The sequence below is a fragment of the Oncorhynchus keta genome, chromosome 30 (assembly GCF_023373465.1).
Source record: "Oncorhynchus keta strain PuntledgeMale-10-30-2019 chromosome 30, Oket_V2, whole genome shotgun sequence".
Classification (NCBI taxonomy): domain Eukaryota; kingdom Metazoa; phylum Chordata; class Actinopteri; order Salmoniformes; family Salmonidae; genus Oncorhynchus; species Oncorhynchus keta.
In genome coordinates this window covers 44,774,610-44,792,651 of record NC_068450.1, presented here as the reverse complement: position 1 = coordinate 44,792,651, position 18,042 = coordinate 44,774,610, and the positions used below count along the sequence as shown (strand labels likewise).

General features: G+C 44.3%; 1 protein-coding gene across 2 annotated transcripts in view; it reads left to right on the top strand.

Moving 5' to 3' along the window:
* Positions 1-10,384, top strand: part of LOC118363651 (mediator of RNA polymerase II transcription subunit 12-like) — a 78,522-nt gene extending 68,138 nt beyond the window's left edge. For both annotated transcript variants that reach the window (XM_035744734.2, XM_035744733.2), the window contains exons 37-44: positions 3,235-3,385; positions 3,798-3,994; positions 4,468-4,542; positions 4,754-4,983; positions 5,855-6,014; positions 6,400-6,627; positions 9,590-9,686; positions 9,949-10,384. In XM_035744734.2, the coding sequence (XP_035600627.1) occupies positions 3,235-3,385; positions 3,798-3,994; positions 4,468-4,542; positions 4,754-4,983; positions 5,855-6,014; positions 6,400-6,627; positions 9,590-9,686; positions 9,949-9,986 (1,176 nt within the window). In that variant the 3' untranslated portion in view covers positions 9,987-10,384. The remainder of the gene's footprint in view (positions 1-3,234; positions 3,386-3,797; positions 3,995-4,467; positions 4,543-4,753; positions 4,984-5,854; positions 6,015-6,399; positions 6,628-9,589; positions 9,687-9,948) is intronic.
* Positions 10,385-18,042: the final 7,658 nt, after the last annotated feature.

Below are 18,042 nucleotides of genomic sequence, written 5' to 3'. Positions count from 1 at the left end.
TGGAACCACTCGATATGATTGGTCATATAATAACCTTGGGGCCCGAACGCTCCCCTGCGGTGGTCTGGAGCGATGAAGCCGTGGCGCTGGGTACCTCAAAGTCCCGCGGCATAAGCGCACAACTTTTAAAGGATGAACCACTTAGAAGGGACCATTATCATGCACCTGTCTTTAAACAGGGGCAGGGGAAAAATACATACTCTACAGTACTCATTCAAGGGTTGTTCTTTATTTGGACTATTTTCTACATTGTAGAATAATAGTGAATACATAAACTATGCAATAAAATATATTGAATCATGTAGTAACCAAAAAAGTGTTAAACAAATCAGCATATATTTTAGATTCTTCAAGGTAGCCACCCTTTGCCTTGATGACAGTTTTGCACACTCTTGGCATTCTATCAATCAGCTTCACTTGGAATGCTTTTTGGAGTTCCCACATGCTGAGCACTTGTTCGCTGCTTTTCGTTCACTCTGCGGTCCAACTCATTCCAAACCATCTCAGTTGGGTTAAGGTCGGGTGATTGTGGAGGCCAGGTCATCTGATCCGGCACACCTTCATTCTCCTTCTTGGTCAAATAGCCCTTACACAGCCTGGAGGTGTGTTGAGTCATTGTCCTGTTGAAAAACAAATGATCGTCCCACTAAGCGCAAACCAGATGGGATGGTGTATCGGTGCGTAATGCTGTGGTAGCAATGCTGGTTAAGTGTGCCTTGAATTCTAAATAAATCAGTGTCACCAGCAAAGCACCATCACACCACCTCCTTCATGATTCACGGTGGGATCCACACATGCGGAGATCATCCATTCACCTACTTTGCGTCTCACATAGAGACAGCGGTTGGAACCAAAAATCTCATCAGACCAAATGACAGATTGCAGCAGAGGTAACTCTGCAGCAGAGGTAACTCTGGGTTTTCCTATCCTGTGGTGGTCCTCATGAGAGCCAGTTTCATCATAGTGCTTGATGGTTTTTGCGACTGCACTTGAAGAAACTTTGAAAGTTCTTGAAAGGTTCTGTATTGACTGACCTTCGTGTCTGAAAGTAATGATGGACTGTCGTTTCTCTTTGCTTATTTGAGCTGTTTTTTCCATAATATGGACTTGTTCTTTTACAAAATAGACCTATCTTCTGTTTACAACCCCTGCCTTGTCACAACACAACTGATTGGCTCAAACGCATTAAGGAAAGAAATTCCACAAATTAACTTTTCACAAGGCACACCTGTTAATTGAAATGCATTCCAGGAAGCTAGTTGAGATAATGCCAAGAGTGTGCAAAGCTGTCATCAAGGCAAAGGGTGGCTACTTTAAAGAATCTCAAATATAAAATATATTTTGATTTAACACTTTTTTGGTGACTATATATATATGATTCCTTATATTTTTTCATAGTTGTGATGTCTTCACCATTATTTTACCATTTATAAAATAGTAAAAAATAAAGAAAATCCTTGAATGATTGGATACACCTAATCTTTTGACTGGTACTGTATGCACTTAAATAGAGAATAGAGGACGCTTTTCCCGTGGTTCATTTTCATGCCAGCCAGGTAGGCTATACTCCTGTTGTAAAGATAAGAAATATGCTTAGTATTAGAAAAGTTGAAAAATAATGATAGAAGGCCAAGCCTATAGAAAGCTAATGGGATCCTCCAATTTTTAATAGAGGCCATCACTCTGTTTTCTCTAGCAATTACATAGCCTATTGAAATGTTGCGCAACATGAGCTCATGGGCTCTCATGAAGTGTTTGATTAGATTTTCGATGACATTTGCGTTGATGTTAGAGGGATTAGAGGTAAAATAGAGTGTGGAGTACCAGGCAGTTAGCAAATTTGGTAGGCTACTTGTCACGAGAATTTTCAATCCCAATGATAACAACTGACAATCAATAGCTCTGACCAATCCCCGGGATCTGTAAGACCACTGGTTTAATAATAATTATTCAAAGACTCAGCTTATGCAAAAAGAGAACGTTGTAAAGTCAAGAATACAAAAACATCAATTTTATAGCTGCGCACATAGTGGGGCAAAAAATTCGTATTTTATTTAGTCAGCCACCAATTGTGCAAGTTCTCCCACTTAAAAAGATGAGGCCTGCAATTTTCATCATAGGTACACTTCAACTATGACAGACAAAATGAGAGAAAATCCAGAAAGTCACATTTGCAAATAAATTCATTAAAAATCCTACAATGTGATTTTCTGGATTTTTTTTTCTCATTTTGTCTGTCATAGTTGAAGTGTACCTATGAGGAAAATTGCAGGCATCTCTCGTCTTTTTAAGTGGGAGGTCTTGCACAATTGGTGGCTGACTAAATACTTTTTTACCCCACTGTACTTCTACACAAACAGTAGGTGAGTGTTATCCTTTTGTATCACTAGCCGACAGTTCCATTCCCCCGAGATTAGGGAGACCTTGAGAAGTACTCCCTGTCCTCTCCCAAGTCTCAGAGGCTTAGCCAGGTCGGTTCAAACACAGTTTGAATTGTTCTTCGGTATTTTACTTGGCGCACACACAAACACAAGTTCAAATCCTAAGCTACGCCTTGCTCAGACAGTCTGTGTTTTTCCACTATACATTGTTTAACCTAATTCCGACCTAAACTACACACATCATCAGATTATAATTTTCTGATTCTAATCAATTTCATACAGTTATAAGGTTTCAGAGTGGAATTATTGTATCATTATCTTTCACATATACATTATTTTATCACTACTAATTACCATCAGCAGCATCAGAGCTTGGAGAAGCCTAATTACCGTGACTAAGCGGTCATGTGGAATGCCTTCATGACTCGTGACCGTCGGTGTGGTCACCGCAACATCCCTAGGCCCTGTACCCTTGGCATTTGTGTAGACTATAAAGAATAGGATAGGTCTAAAGAATATGGTGCAAATTCCACCGAACCTATCAGAAGGCAAGATGGAGTGACAACCATATTGCTTATATACCTGTCCAATCCCTTCAGATCTAGGAATGGGTCTTTTTGGATTAGGCTAGTTATGGTAGAAACGTAAAAGTAGTCATAGATTTAAGGACTCTGAAATCACTGAGCACTCATGAGTGTCATCTTGAGGGATTTGAAGGACGACAATGTATGTCTTGTCTAATAATATTCATTCTAAAAGTACAAAAGCTGGATGATATTGTTGTTGCACATATTACCATTATACAGTATATGTGTAGTGTGTCTCGTAGAAGGTGTTTGTCTTCTCTCTCCAGGACTTTGTGACACGTACCCAGGGTGGAGTGCCGTATGGGACAGGTTTGCCCCCAGAGATCCTCATGGGCCAGCAAACTCACCCCTACAACAGGTTAGGCTACAGCCAGCAGGCCATGGGCATGTATGCCCAGAACCAGCCTCTACCTCCAGGTCAGTGCCAACATTATCATTGTCTAAGTCCAGGGTTCTAATTTATGAGGAGTTTAGCCTTTTAAATCATATTGAAAACAGTTACTGATCCTAGGCCAGCACTCTACTCTGATATTGATGAATATGGGCCCTGTTTTAGTTATTACTAGTTAGTATTCACAATATCATGAAAAAAACACTCTGGAACCTGTATTCCTCTCATGACCGTTTTAAGTGAGGCGTGTTTAGCTTTTGATCATCACCAACCATGGTCAATCGACACCATGTTTTGTTACAGCCCAGCACTAAAACACACGATTCTGCTTATCAACCGAAATCTTAAAGACCTTGATTAGCTGAAACGGATATTAATGCTGTGGTGGCTTTTTGTCATTTTGACTTTGACTTAAATTCTCATCCTTTTCCCCTTCAGGGGGCCCTGGTTTGGACACCCCGTACCGACCAGCCCGGAACCCTCAGATGGGCAAGATGATGCCCACGCGGCCCAACTACCCGGGTGTGATGCCAGCTGGCATGATGGGCATGGAAAAGCAGTACCCTATGGGCTATAAGCCCCAGCCCAACATACCGCAGGGCCAGATCCTGCGCCAGCATCTGCAGGTCAGACTGGTGAGTTTGCAGTGACTAGACTCCATTGGAATGGGACAGTAGTGAGTACAGAGGTTATTCTCGACTGGACCTCCCCCAGTGTGGTGTTGAGGGGTTTGCTAGATGTGTTATTAACATGCTCATAGAATAGGATCTTGAACCTGGCTTTCACTGTACACATGTAGATACATTTGCACAACTGAATGCATTCAACCTCAAATGTGTCTTCCACATTTAACCCAACCCTTCTGAATCAGAGAGGTGCAGGGGGCTGCCTAAATTGACATCCACTTCATCAGTGCCCGGAGAGAAGTTGTTGTTGGGGATTAACTTGCCGGCTCGGGGATTCGAACCAGCGAATTTCAGTTACTGGCCCAACACTCTTAACCGCTAAGCTACCTGCCGCCCGTGAAGAAAAAAAGTTGAACTTCCGTTGTAGAAAGCAGCACATTGCTTTTTAAGAACGTTGGAACGTTGTCTCTTGACATTTTCAGAACCAGAGTATTATTGGACAACAGATGCGACAGATGACGCCCAACCAACAATACGGCTCCGTGCAGCCAACTCAGGCAAGTCTTTCAGATGAGACACTTTTGCCAAAATGTCGTGTCATTTCTTTCCAGATGTACCTGTAAAACCTGTTTTCTTATCCTTCTATTTCCTTCAAAACTGAATTTGACCCTATGCATAAACTAGTGTCCTCTATTCCTTCTTTCTCCTCTCTGCATATTTGTCCTATTATTTTCATTAACATTCTGATTTTTATCTCTCCGTGTACAGAACATCTCCCAGGGCTATACCACGTACGGCTCCCACATGGGGATGCAGCCGCATCCCTCCCAGGTGGGTGGTATAGTCCCTCCGTCGTACGGGAACCAGGGTTTCCAGGGAAGCCACTCGGGGGCCAACCTGGGTGTGGTGGACTCTCTGAGGCAGATGGTACAGAGGCCCAGCGGCTACGTTCACCAGCAGGCACCGGGCTACTCGCACACCATGCAAAACACACAGAGGTGGGCAGGAGGGAAGAGTTGAAGAGTGGTGGGGGTTTGGACAATACACTGTACTGCACTCCAATAGCACAGGGATGTCTGCTGTCCATTATCAAGGATATTTTGGCTACTTTTGTCTCATATTGTGTAGGGCTGTGACAATACCAGTATTGTCACAGCCTGAAACATGAAGCAGAGTAAACTCTTTGGTCCTGGGGTGGCAGGTAGAGTTATTATTAAGTGTAGGTCCAGTAACCAAAAGGTTGCTGGTTCGAATCCCCGGGCCGACTAGGTGAAAAAGGTGTCTGTGCCCTTGAGCAAAGCACTTAATCATAATTGCTCCTATAAGTCGCTCTGGATAAGAGCATCACCTAAATGACTAAAATGTCCATGTAAAAACATGCTGTATTTAAAATATTGTGTGCTATAGCTTGGAAAATTTGTAAATGTAACTTTAAATGACAACATAATGATATTTGTTTCCAACATTAGGGCTGTTTTCATAAAGAAGTTATATACGTTTCGTGTTTTGTTTCCTTGCCACGATACTAACAAGTATCCCAACACTGGTATCGTGCCTTCGCTAATATGGTGTTCATGGAGTGCCTTCTTTCACTCCTTTTTCTTGCACATATCAAGACTTTGTCACATTTAGCATCACTGCCTAGTATCTGGGTACAGAGTTATCAAAGTCAACTCCACCCATAAACTGCACTCTGATTTCCTTTGACATGAATGCAAACATTTGACAGTGTAGTCGCAGAACACTTTTTCCTTTCATGCTGTAGCACTGTAATGGGCAACAGTGACCTTATTCAAGACAGTGGTGTATTTGTGAAACATTTGATGATGTACTGGTCCTCTGAATGTGGATCTCTTCCACCATCTCCAGGTTTCCCCACCAGTCCATCCATCAGGCTCCCGTCATGCAGGGCCTGAGCCACATGGGTACGCAGGGGGTCCACCCGGGAATGAGACCAAACCAGATGCTTGCTGAGCAGCAGCAGGCCCAGCAGCAACAGCAGCAGTACCTCAGACAGCAGGCACTCCGAGTATGCTTTGTCTATTTACTAGGTCTTCTACTTGCAATATCTAACACTACAGACCAACATGGAACAGTGTATTGATTATATTTTAACTACACATGTACTGCTATTGCCACTCAATGCGGTCTAGATCTAAACAATCACTTCCACAATTATTCAACTGATGGTCTAGCACAGGGGCCACATTGGGATTTCAACTGAGTGCCGCAAATATCTATTTCTGTTTAATTATTTTCAGAGGACCAGCGGATTGAATGGGATCGCGGGACCCACAGGCCGTAGTTTGCCCACCCGTGCTCTAGCATGACATATAGTGAGTGTAAGAATTCCTGTATAGTTGTACGATGGTGTCACCCTGCTCTGTTTCTGTATTTGTCCCTGTCTCCTATAGGCCCAGCAGCAGGCTCAGCAGCAAGCTCAACAACAACAACAACAGGTTCAACAACAGCAAGTTCAACAGCAACATCAGGTCCAGCCCCAACAAGTTCAGCAGCAGCAGCAACAACAACAACAACAACAACAGCAGCAGCAGCAGCAAGTAGCGTCAGCACCGCCCTCCGGTGCCCAGGCTCAGAACCAGGCCCTGGGCATGCAGCCCATGCCCCCACAGCAACCCATGGTACGTCCAACTTAGAGGATGATACAGTCAAATTGCCAAGGGGCAGTTCCAAAAGGACGGATCAAATTAGCCAGCTAACTGTCCCAAAAATTCTGAATTATTTTTATGTTTTCGAGAAATATATATTTGAAATTAGCATGGTATAATTTACTTGACAACCACCAAACACATTCAAGTTTAGCTTTCAAAATGAACCATAAAATGTAAGAGATCTGATATATCAAATATGTAACAATGTTAGCTGGCGAACTTAACTTAATGATCCTGCTTGCTGGAACACCCCACAAGTACAAAATAAAACCCCAGCCCTACTACACCTAGATCTATTTCCAATTATCACTCTGACCTGAACAGTTTTTTGCTACTCTAACTTTCCAGGGAGGATGGTGAAGTTTAAGGTTAGCACACACTGCTTTTGTCCAGCCTGATTCAGGCAAGGCATGGCTACTATGCCCCTCTGAGTTGGCACTAGCCATGTTATCGGGTAGAGGTTGGGGTCGGCACGATAGATTGAAAATAGATTTTATTCATAGTGTAGAAAGCATTAGGAACACCTTTCTAATGTTGCTTTTTTTTGCCCTCAGAACAGCCTCAATTCGCTGGGGCATGGGTGTTGAAAGCATTCCACAGGGACGCTTGTTCACGTTTACTCCAATGCTTCTCACATTTATCAAGTTGGTTGGATGTCTTTTGAGTGGTGGACCATTCTTCATGCACACGGAAAACTGTTGAACGTTAAAAAAAGACATTAGCATTGCAATTCTTGACAAACAGTTGCGTGCGCCTGGCACCTACTACCATACCCCGTTCAAAGGGACTTCAATATTTTGTCTTACCCATTCACCTTCTAAATGGCACACAATGCATGTCTCAAGGTTTTAAAATCCTTCTTTACTTTGTCTCCTCCCCTTCATACACACTGAATGAAGTGCATAAAACAAGTGACATAAGTAATATGGAGGAAACTAAGATACTAAGGAGGGCTAGAGGGAACTACTGCCTTATTGCCAGTTGTGGCCCTCGCAGAGAATTGATATCAGAGATTCACTAGTACAGGACTCTCAGGCCATAGCCAGACTAAGAATAAGAAATGTTCTTGCATACAGTGGGCAAAAAAGTATTTAGTCAGCCACCAATTGTGCAAGTTCGCAGTTGCAAATGAGAACTTGTTCTCAACTAGCCTACCTGGTTAAATAAAGGTGAAATAAAAAATTAAAGTTATCCTACTTAAAAAGATGAGAAAGGCCTGTAATTTTCATCATAGGTACACGTCAACTATGACAGACAAAATGAGAAGGGAAAAAATCCAGAAAATCACATTGTCTGATTTTTAATGAATTTATTTGCAAATTATGGTGGAAAATAAGTATTTGCTCACCTACAAACAAGCACGATTTCTGGCTCTCACAGACCTGTAACTTCTTCTTTAGGAGGCTCCTCTGTCCTCCACTCATTACCTGTATTAATGGCACCTGTTTGAACTTGTTATCAGTATAAAATACACCTGTCCACAACCTCAAACACTTCAAACTCCACTATGGCCAAGACCAAAGAGCTGTCAAAGGACACCAGAAACAAAATTGTAGACCTGCACCAGGCTGGGAAGACTGAATCTGCAATGGGTAACCAGCTTGGTTTGAAGAAATCAACTGTGGGAGCAATTATTAGGAAATGGAAGACATACAAGACCACTGATAATCTCCCTCGATCTGGGGCTCCACGCAAGATCTCACCCCGTGGGGTCAAAATGATCACAAGAACGGTGAGCAAAAATCCCAGAACCGCACGGGGGGACCTAGTGAATGACCTGCAGAGAGCTGGGACCAAAGTAACAAAGCCTACCATCAGTAACACACTACGCCGCCAGGGACTCAAATCCTGCAGTGCCAGACGTGTCCCCCTGCTTAAGCCAGTACATGTCCAGGGCCGTCTGAAGTTTGCTAGAGAGCATTTGTATGATCCAGAAGAAGATTGGGAGAATGTCATATGGTCAGATGAAACCAAAATATAACTTTTTGGTAAAAACTCAACTCGTTGTGTTTGGAGGACAAAGAATGCTGAGTTGAATCCAAAGAACACCATACCTACTGTGAAGCATGGGGGTGGAAACATCATGCTTTGGGGCTGTTTTTCTGCAAAGGGACCAGGACGACTGATCCGTGTAAAGGAAAGAATGAATGGGGCCATGTATCGTGAGATTTTGAGTAAAAAACTCCTTCCATCAGCAAGGGCATTGAAGATGAAACGTGGCTGGGTCTTTCAGCATGACAATGATCCCAAACACACCGCCCGGGCAACGAAGGAGTGGCTTTGTAAGAAGCATTTCAAGGTCCTGGAGTGGCCTAGCCAGTCTCCAGATCTTAACCCCATAGAAAATCTTTGGAGGGAGTTGAAAGTCCGTGTTGCCCAGCAACAGCCCCAAAACATCACTGTTCTAGAGGAGATCTGCATGGAGGAATGGGCCAAAATACCAGCAACAGTGTGTGAAAACCTTCTGAAGACTTTGACCTCTGTTATTGCCAACAAAGGGTATATAACAAAGTATTGAGAAACTTTTGTTATTGACCAAATACTTATTTTACACCATAATTTGCAAATAAATTCATTAAAAATCCTACAATGTGATTTTCTTTTTTTTTTTCCCCCATTTTGTCTGTCATAGTTGAAGTGTACCTATGATGAAAATTACAGGCCTCTCTCATCTTTTTAAGTGGGAGAACTTGCACAATTGGTGGCTGACTAAATACTTTTTGCCACACTGTATATTGTCCGTTTTTGTCTTTCAAAGTTAAACTCTAGTCAACTATTTTTGGGACGAGTTGCATACGCACAAAGGCCCATATATTGTGCGTTTTTTGACGGGCAATCATCTTGTCAACGACAGACTCCCATTGAAAAAAAGTTATAGTATGTCTGTACTTTCAACGACCGAAATGTAATATTGTTTGTGTGTTTGTCGCAGTTCCCACGACAGGGGATGCAGCAGACTCAGATGCAACAGACTCAACAGCAGCAGCAGACTGCAGCACTGGTCAGGCAACTCCAACAACAACTCTCAAGTAAGAAAGACACTCAATTAACTTTAGTGAGATTTGTTACAGCCTTGTATTAACCCCAGGGTTAGGGAGGTACTACCTGGATTTGTCCCATAAGAAGTGCACATTTAAAATGTTTTCTGTTGGGTGCCCTAATGAAACTGCTGATATTGTCAACAGTTCTATCTTGTGTTGCGTATTGTGCTTTGTAGTCAAAATGTGAATTTTTTTCACAATTTCCAGTCATTTTAGGTCTGTTGATAACAAGTGCTTTTCTTTTCCCCAGATACACAACCTGGACAGAACACCAACTCATATTACTGATAGTGCTTGTTGTATATTAGTGTGTGTGGAAGGATAGGGATATGGGAGTGTTCCCAGCCAGCCCATAGATTGGCAGATGTGTCCAATGCCCAGCAGGCCCCTGTTTTAGAGGTGTAGGCTCTTAGGGGGGAAATGGTGGTATTGGCCAAGAAGGACGACAGATGAGCCCACAACTCAACCACAGAGGCTCAACATGCTGTTCGAAAACCTTCTCAACTTCAGTCATGTAATTTCTGAAAATCCAAGGAGGAATTGTGCTGTGAAATATTATGATCATAAAGAATAATGGAAGAGTCTGTAAAAAAAATACAAGAAATTATAAGAATGCACTTTTTTTTCTTTTTGTTTGTCAAATTTTTCAGTTTAGTGTATTTCTCATTAAAATATCATGTCAGTTATTGTCTTGTATTAGTGTCTGGTGCAGTCTTCATCTTGATGAAGATGTCTGATAAGGGTCAATGTGACAATCAGGATATTATTAATGATATTGAAAGGCAATGAGTCATTATTATCCACTATTGATTGTCTTTAGTATCTTTATTTTTAATTTAATCAGGGTTCTGGGATGTCATGGAATTGTATTATAAGCATTCCAGAGGGAAAGTAATAGAGGAATTGATGCAATCATGGTAAATCATATAATTTTGAATATGGATAACTATTTGGAAATTAATATTTTTCCAGTTCTTTCTCCACATTACATTTCCCTGGGAGCTTTTGGCCATTGTCATGTAAATTCTAAGGTTGACGGAAAGTCATGGAATATTTTAACAATGAAAGCCCTGTTAGATATACTGTACGTGTCGTTAATCACCTAAAAAGACCAATCCAATCAAAAAATATAAAGATGTATTTTCTTCTGCATGCGAGCTGCAGGTCTTTTGATCAAAAACCATGCCCCTGCCTTAATGATGAGACAGATGCTTTCATTGGACAGAACAACAAGTGGTTGAGCAGTGAGAAATATGGCAGACTTGGCTGTGGGTGACTCACCACTTCAAGTTCTTACCAAAAAGGTAAGCTAATGTACTAAAGGCTATTGCTTTGTCTCAAATGGCACCCTGGCTCTGGTCAGATGTAGTGCACAATGGGAATAGGTGGCCATTTTGAACGCTCTATAACCACTTTCTAACTGGCCATAGGCTACCATCCTAATACCAGAGACGATTCAAACGGAGTTGTCATGACCACTGATGAACCCAGTCGATGGGGTAAACTCAGTTATGCACTTTTTTATTTTGTGAATAGGATTTAAATGGGTAAAAACTGGCAACTGTTGAAGTCCTTTATTTAGAACAATTCAAATCAATGACGTTTCCATCTTGGCCTTCATCAGAATGAAAAAAGACCGGTAGACACAAAGCCAGATGTTAGAATGCAAGTGTGTGTGAGTCAACAAAATTTCAACAAGTGAATGTGTTGGTGGTGGACAGCACCATGGTGCTGAAATGGGTTGACCCACAGACTGAGCAGCGCTGAGTCTAGGAATACCATTGGCTAATTGGAGGTTATTGTGACTTTACTTTCATTAATCTGATTACTTATTTATCTAATCAACTATGTTTAATTGTTATCAGATTTTTAAATGAATCATGTAACAATTAACATTTACATTTAAGTCATTTAGCAGACGCTCTTATCCAGAGCGACTTACAAATTGGTGCATACACCTTATGACATCCAGTGGAACAGCCACTTGCATCTAAATCTTGTTGGGGGAGAGAAGGATTACTTACCCTCTTACCCTATCCTAGGTATTCCTTGAATAGGTGGGGTTTCAGGTGTCTCCGGAAGGTGGTGATTGACTCCGCTGTCCTGGCGTCGTGAGGGAGTTTGTTCCACCATTGGGGGGCCAGAGCAGCGAACAGTTTTGACTGGGCTGAGCGGGAACTGTACTTCCTCAGTGGTAGGGAGGCGAGCAGGCCAGAGGTGGATGAACGCAGTGCCCTTGTTTGGGTGTAGGGCCTGATCAGAGCCTGGAGGTACTGAGGTGCCGTTCCCCTCACAGCTAGGTAGGCGAGCACCATGGTCTTGTAGCGGATGCGAGCTTCAACTGGAAGCCAGTGGAGAGAGCGGAGGAGCGGGGTGACGTGAGAGAACTTGGGAAGGTTGAACACCAGACGGGCTGCGGCGTTCTGGATGAGTTGTAGGGGTTTAATGGCACAGGCAGGGAGCCCAGCCAACAGCGAGTTGCAGTAATCAAGACGGGAGATGACAAGTGCCTGGATTAGGACCTGCGCCGCTTCCTGTGTGAGGCAGGGTGTACTCTGCGGATGTTTTTGAGCATGAACCTACAGGAACGGGACACCGCCTTGATGTTAGTTGAGAACGTCAGGTGTTGTCCAGGATCACGCCAAGGTTCTTAGCGCTCTGGGAGGAGGACACAATGGAGTTGTCAAATGGCGAGATCATGGAACGGGCAGTCCTTCCCGGGAGGAAGAGGAGCTCCGTCTTGCTGAGGTTCAGCTTGAGGTGGTGATCCGTCATCCACACTGATATGTCTGCCAGACATGCAGAGATGCGATTCGCCACCTGGTCATCAGAAGGGGGAAAGGAGAAGATTAATTGTGTGTCGTCTGCATAGCAATGATAGGAGAGACCATGTGAGGTTATGACAGAGCCAAGTGACTTGGTGTATAGCGAGAATAAGAGAGGGCCTAGAACAGAGCCCTGGGGACACCAGTGGTGAGCGCGTGGTGAGGAGACAGATTCTCGCCACGCCACCTGGTAGGAGCGACCTGACAGGTAGGACGCAATCAAGCGTGGGCCGCGCCGGAGATGCCCAACTCGGAGAGGGTGGAGAGGAGGATCTGATGGTTCACAGTATCGAAGGCAGCCGATAGGTGTAGAAGGATGAGAGCAGAGGAGAGAGAGTTAGCTTTAGCAGTGCGGAGCGCCTCCGTGATACAGAGAAGAGCAGTCTCAGTTGAATGACTAGTCTTGAAACCTGACTGATTTGGATCAAGAAGGTCATTCTGAGAGAGATAGCGGTAGAGCTGGCCAGGACGGCACGCTCAAGAGTTTTGGAGAGAAAAGAGAAAGGGATACTGGTCTGTAGTTGTTGACATCGGAGGGATCGAGTGTAGGTTTTTCAGAAGGGGTGCAACTCTCGCTCTCTTGAAGACGGGAGGGACGTCCAGCGGTCAGGGATGAGTTGATGAGCGAGGTGAGGTAAGGGAGAAGGTCTCCGGAAATGGTCTGGAGAAGAGAGGAGGGATAGGGTCAAGCGGGCAGGTTGTTGGGCGGCCGGCCGTCACAAGACGCGAGATTTCATCTGGAGAGAGAGGGGAGAAAGAGGTCAGAGCATAGGGTAGGGCAGTGTGAGCAGAACCAGCGGTGTCGTTTGACTTAGCAAACGAGGATCGGATGTCATCGACCTTCTTTTCAAAATGGTTGACGAGTCATCTGCAGAGAGGGAGGAGGGAGGGGGAGGATTCAGGAGGGAGGAGAAGGTGGCAAAGAGCTTCCTAGGGTTAGAGGCAGATGCTTGGAATTTAGAATGGTAGAAAGTGGCTTTAGCAGCAGAGACAGAGGAGGAAAATGTAGAGAGGAGGGAGTGAAAGGATGCCAGGTCCGCAGGGAGGCGAGTTTTCCTCCATTTCCGCTCGGCTGCCCGAAGCCCTGTTCTGTGAGCTCGCAATGAGTCGTCGAGCCACGGAGCGGGAGGGAGGACCGAGCCGGCCTGGAGGATAGGGGACATAGAGAGTCAAAGGATGCAGTAAGGGAGGAGGAGGGTTGAGGAGGCAGAATCAGGAGATAGGTTGGAGAAAGTTTGAGCAGAGGGAAGAGATGATAGGATGGAAGAGGAGAGAGTAGCGGGGGAGAGAGAGCGAAGGTTGGGACGGCGCGATACCATCCGAGTAGGGGCAGTGTGGGAAGTGTTGGATGAGAGCGAGAGGGAAAAGGATACAAGGTAGTGGTCGGAGACTTGGAGGAGTTGCAATGAGGTTAGTGGAAGAACAGCATCTAGTAAAGATGAGGTCAAGCGTATTGCCTGCCTTGTGAGTAGGGGGAAGGTGAGAGGGTGAGGTCAAAAGAGGAGAGGAGTGGAAAGAAGGAGGCAGAGAGGAATGAGTCAAAGGTAGACGTGGGGGAGGTTAAAGTCGCCCAGAACTGTGAGAGGTGAGCCGTCCTCAGGAAAGGAGCTTATCAAGGCATCAAGCTCATTGATGAACTCTCCGAGGGAACCTGGAGGGCGATAAATGATAAGGATGTTAAGCTTGAAAGGGCTGGTAACTGTGACAGCATGGAATTCAAAGGAGGCAATAGACAGATGGGTAAGGGGAGAAAGAGAGAAAGACCACTTGGGAGAGATGAGGATCCCGGTGCCACCACCCCGCTGACCAGAAGCTCTCGGGGTGTGCGAGAACACGTGGGGGACGAGGAGAGAGCAGTAGGAGTAGCAGTGTTGTCTGTGGTGATCCATGTTTCCGTCAGTGCCAAGAAGTCAAGGGACTGGAGGGAGGCATAGGCTGAGATGAACTCTGCCTTGTTGGCCGCAGATCGGCAGTTCCAGAGGCTACCGGAGACCTGGAACTCCACGTGGGTCGTACGCGCTGGGACCACCAGATTAGGGTGGTCGCGGCCACGCGGTGTGGAGCGTTTGTATGGTCTGTGCAGAGAGGAGAGAACAGGGATAGACAGACACATAGTTGACAGGCTACAGAAAAGGCTACGCTAATGCAAGGAAATTGGAATGACAAGTGGACTACACGTCTCGAATGTTCAGAAAGTTAAGCTTACGTAGCAAGAATCTTATTGACTAAAATGATTAAAATGATACAGTACTGCTAAAGTAGGCTAGCTGGCAGTAGCTGCGTTGTTGGCACTACACTAATCAAGTCGTTCCGTTGAGTGTAATAATTTCTACAGTGCTGCTATTCGGGGGCTAGCTGGGTAGCTAGCAGTGTTGTTTACGTTACGTTGAGTTAAAAGAACGACAATAGCTGGCTAGCTAACCTAGGAAATCGGTCTAGACTACACAATTGTCTTTGAAACAAAGACGGCTATGTAATAGCTATGTAGCTAGCTACGATCAAACAAATCAAACCGTTGTAAATGAAATGAAAATGTGATACTCCCTGACCGGTGATTGAATTCGAATCAGTAGACGTGTGGTGACGTTAGCTAGCTGTTAGCTGTTAGCTGTTGGCTAGCTAGCAGAGTCTCCTACGTTAAGGAACAAATAGCTGGCTAGCGAACCTCAGTGAATTAAGATAATCACTCCAAGGCTACACACACTAAACTACACAATTATCTTGGAAACAAAGACAGCTATGTAGCTAGCTAACACTGAACTAATCAAGTCGTACAGTTGAGTGAATAGCACTACAGTGATGCTAATCTGTGTGCGTTAGCTAGCGTTGCTAGCTCCTGGGCGAATAGCAGTGAAGGCTACGTTAGGGCGACGAAATACGAAATACGATAATTATGCAATTATCTCTGATACAAGGACGGCTATGTAGCTAGCTAAGAAGAATTGCTAAGATTATGTAGCTAGCTAACAGTAAACTAATCAAGTCGTACAGTTGAGTGAATAGCACTACAGTGATGCTAATCTGTGTGCGTTAGCTAGCGTTGCTAGCTCCTGGGCGAATAGCAGTGAAGGCTACGTTAGGGCGACAAATACGATAATTATGCAATTATCTCTGATACAAGGACTATGTAGCTAGCTAAGAAGAATTGCTAAGATTAGACAAATCAACCGTTGTACTATAATGAAATGTAATGAAAAGTTATACAACCTGCAGAGCGAAGTGCGAATGCGACCGCTTTCATTAGGATTTGAGGCACTACGAGAGCGGTTCTTGAAAGAGTTACCATCTCCAGAATTAAACGCTAAAGGACTTTACCAATCACATCCATAAACAGTCAACTTATTAAACCATAACCTCGTATCATGTCATCATTCTGAACAGTCGTAACCTCCTGCATCTACAAAAACCTGAGCCTTATGATTCAGTACTACACAAATTGGTTTTAATTATTTACTAGCTAACTAAATGGTAACACAGGATAAACATACACACGTAATACATTAGAAACAGGTCCCTAGCGGACTGACACAATATGGTGGCTTGTTACAAAAGATATAGAGAGGGACAGAGACGCAACACTTTGGTACATTTAGAAACTACGCTCACAGTAATCATATACTTTGCACACGAACCGCCGCCCGTTTGGAGTAAGAAATAATGGATGTATTTACATGTAAATGTCTTGGTTCACCGTGTATCTCTGTCGGAACCAGGCTGCCTTGGAAAGAGAGTTGGGCCATTTTGCGGCACGCATGTAAGGCTCTTTGTCCAAAAGGGGTCCCCGTCCGTCTCCTACTGTTGCTCTCCTCTGCCATCACCTGGCATCCGGTGACCTGTCATGTAGTCCTGAACAGAACTACAGAGCTCACTCTATTTCCACTTGCTCTAGAAGATAATTATTTGAAGATAGGCTAGCCAGCCATGTCAATGGTTCTCAGTGGGGTGATGTGAGTCGCGTACTGCGGTGATTTGAGAAGAGTAGTAGAAAGGTCACACTTAAATTCACTTTTCTAGATACGTTACTTGGACAGCTAATCAGCCGTACCAGTGATTGTCCGGGAGGTGAGCTTCTCGCCTCTACCTCGTGTTGATATTCAGAGTTTGAACCACTTTGGACATGGGCTGCAGCTACACGCCTCTGGGCTTATATGTTCATTCTTAACCCATCGTTTTAAACACTTCGTGAGGGCAGTTTGGGGCTGACAAACTCTGACCTCACTCAAGGGGGAGGTGACTACTTACAAAGTTATAGAAACAATTTCCTCGTATAGTTTCTAAGATCATATCCCTCTCAACAAAAACACTTTCATAATTGTTCATATTTCATACATAACGTAGAGGATGGACACTTCACACAAATAGTGTGTATACTTTTAAAGTTACACAGACCATTTCAAATCCCACCTTACCTTCTCTGCTATGCAATCTGGTTTCTGAGCTGGTCATGGGTGCACCTCAGCCATGCTCAAGATTCTAAACGATATATCCGCCATCGATATAAGATAATACTGTGCAGCCGTCTTCATCGACCTGGCCATGGCTTTCGACTCTGTCAATCACTGCATTCTTATCGGCAGACTCAACAGCCTTGGTTTCTCAATTGACTGCCTTGCCTGGATCACCAACTGCTTCTCAGATGGAGTTCAGTGTGTCAAATTAGAGGACCTGTTGTCCGGACCTCTGGCAGTCTCTATGGTGTGCCACAGGGTTCAATTCTCGGGCCGACTCTTTTTCTCTGTATACATCAATGATGTCGCTCTTGCTGCTGGTGATTCTCTGATCCACCTCTATGCAGACGGCACCGTTTTGTATACTTCTGGGCCTTCTTTGGACACTGTTAACAAACCTCCAAATGAGCTTCAATGCCATGCAACACTCCTTCCGTGGCCTCCAACTGCTCTTAAATGCAAGTAAAACTAAATGCATGCTCTTCAACCGATCGCTTCCGGCAACCGTCCGCCCGTCTAGCATCACTACTCTGGACGGTTCTGACTTAGAATATGTGGACAACTACAAATACCTAGGTGTCTGGTTAGACTGTGAACTCTCCTTCCATACTCACATTAAGCATCTCCAATCCAAAATTAAATCTAGAATCAGCTTCCTATTTCGCAACAAAGCATCCTTCACTCATGCTGCCAAACATATCCTTGTAAAACGGACTATCCTACCGATCCTTGACTTCGGAGATGTCTTTTACAAAATAGCCTCCAACACTCTAGTCAGCAAACTGGATGTAGGCTATCACAGTGCAGTCTGTTTTGTCACCAATAAACTACCCTCCACTGTGACCTGTATGCTCTCATTGGCTGGCCCTTGCTTCATATTCGTCGCCAAACCCACTGGCTCCAGGTCATCTATAAGTCTCTGCTAGGTAAAGCCCCACTTTCTCAGCTCACTGGTCACCATAGCAGCACCCACCCGTAGCACGCATTCCAGCAGGTATATTTCACTGGTCATCCCTAAAGCCAAGTCCTCGTTTGGCCGCCTTTCCTTCCAGTTCTCTGCTGCCAATGACT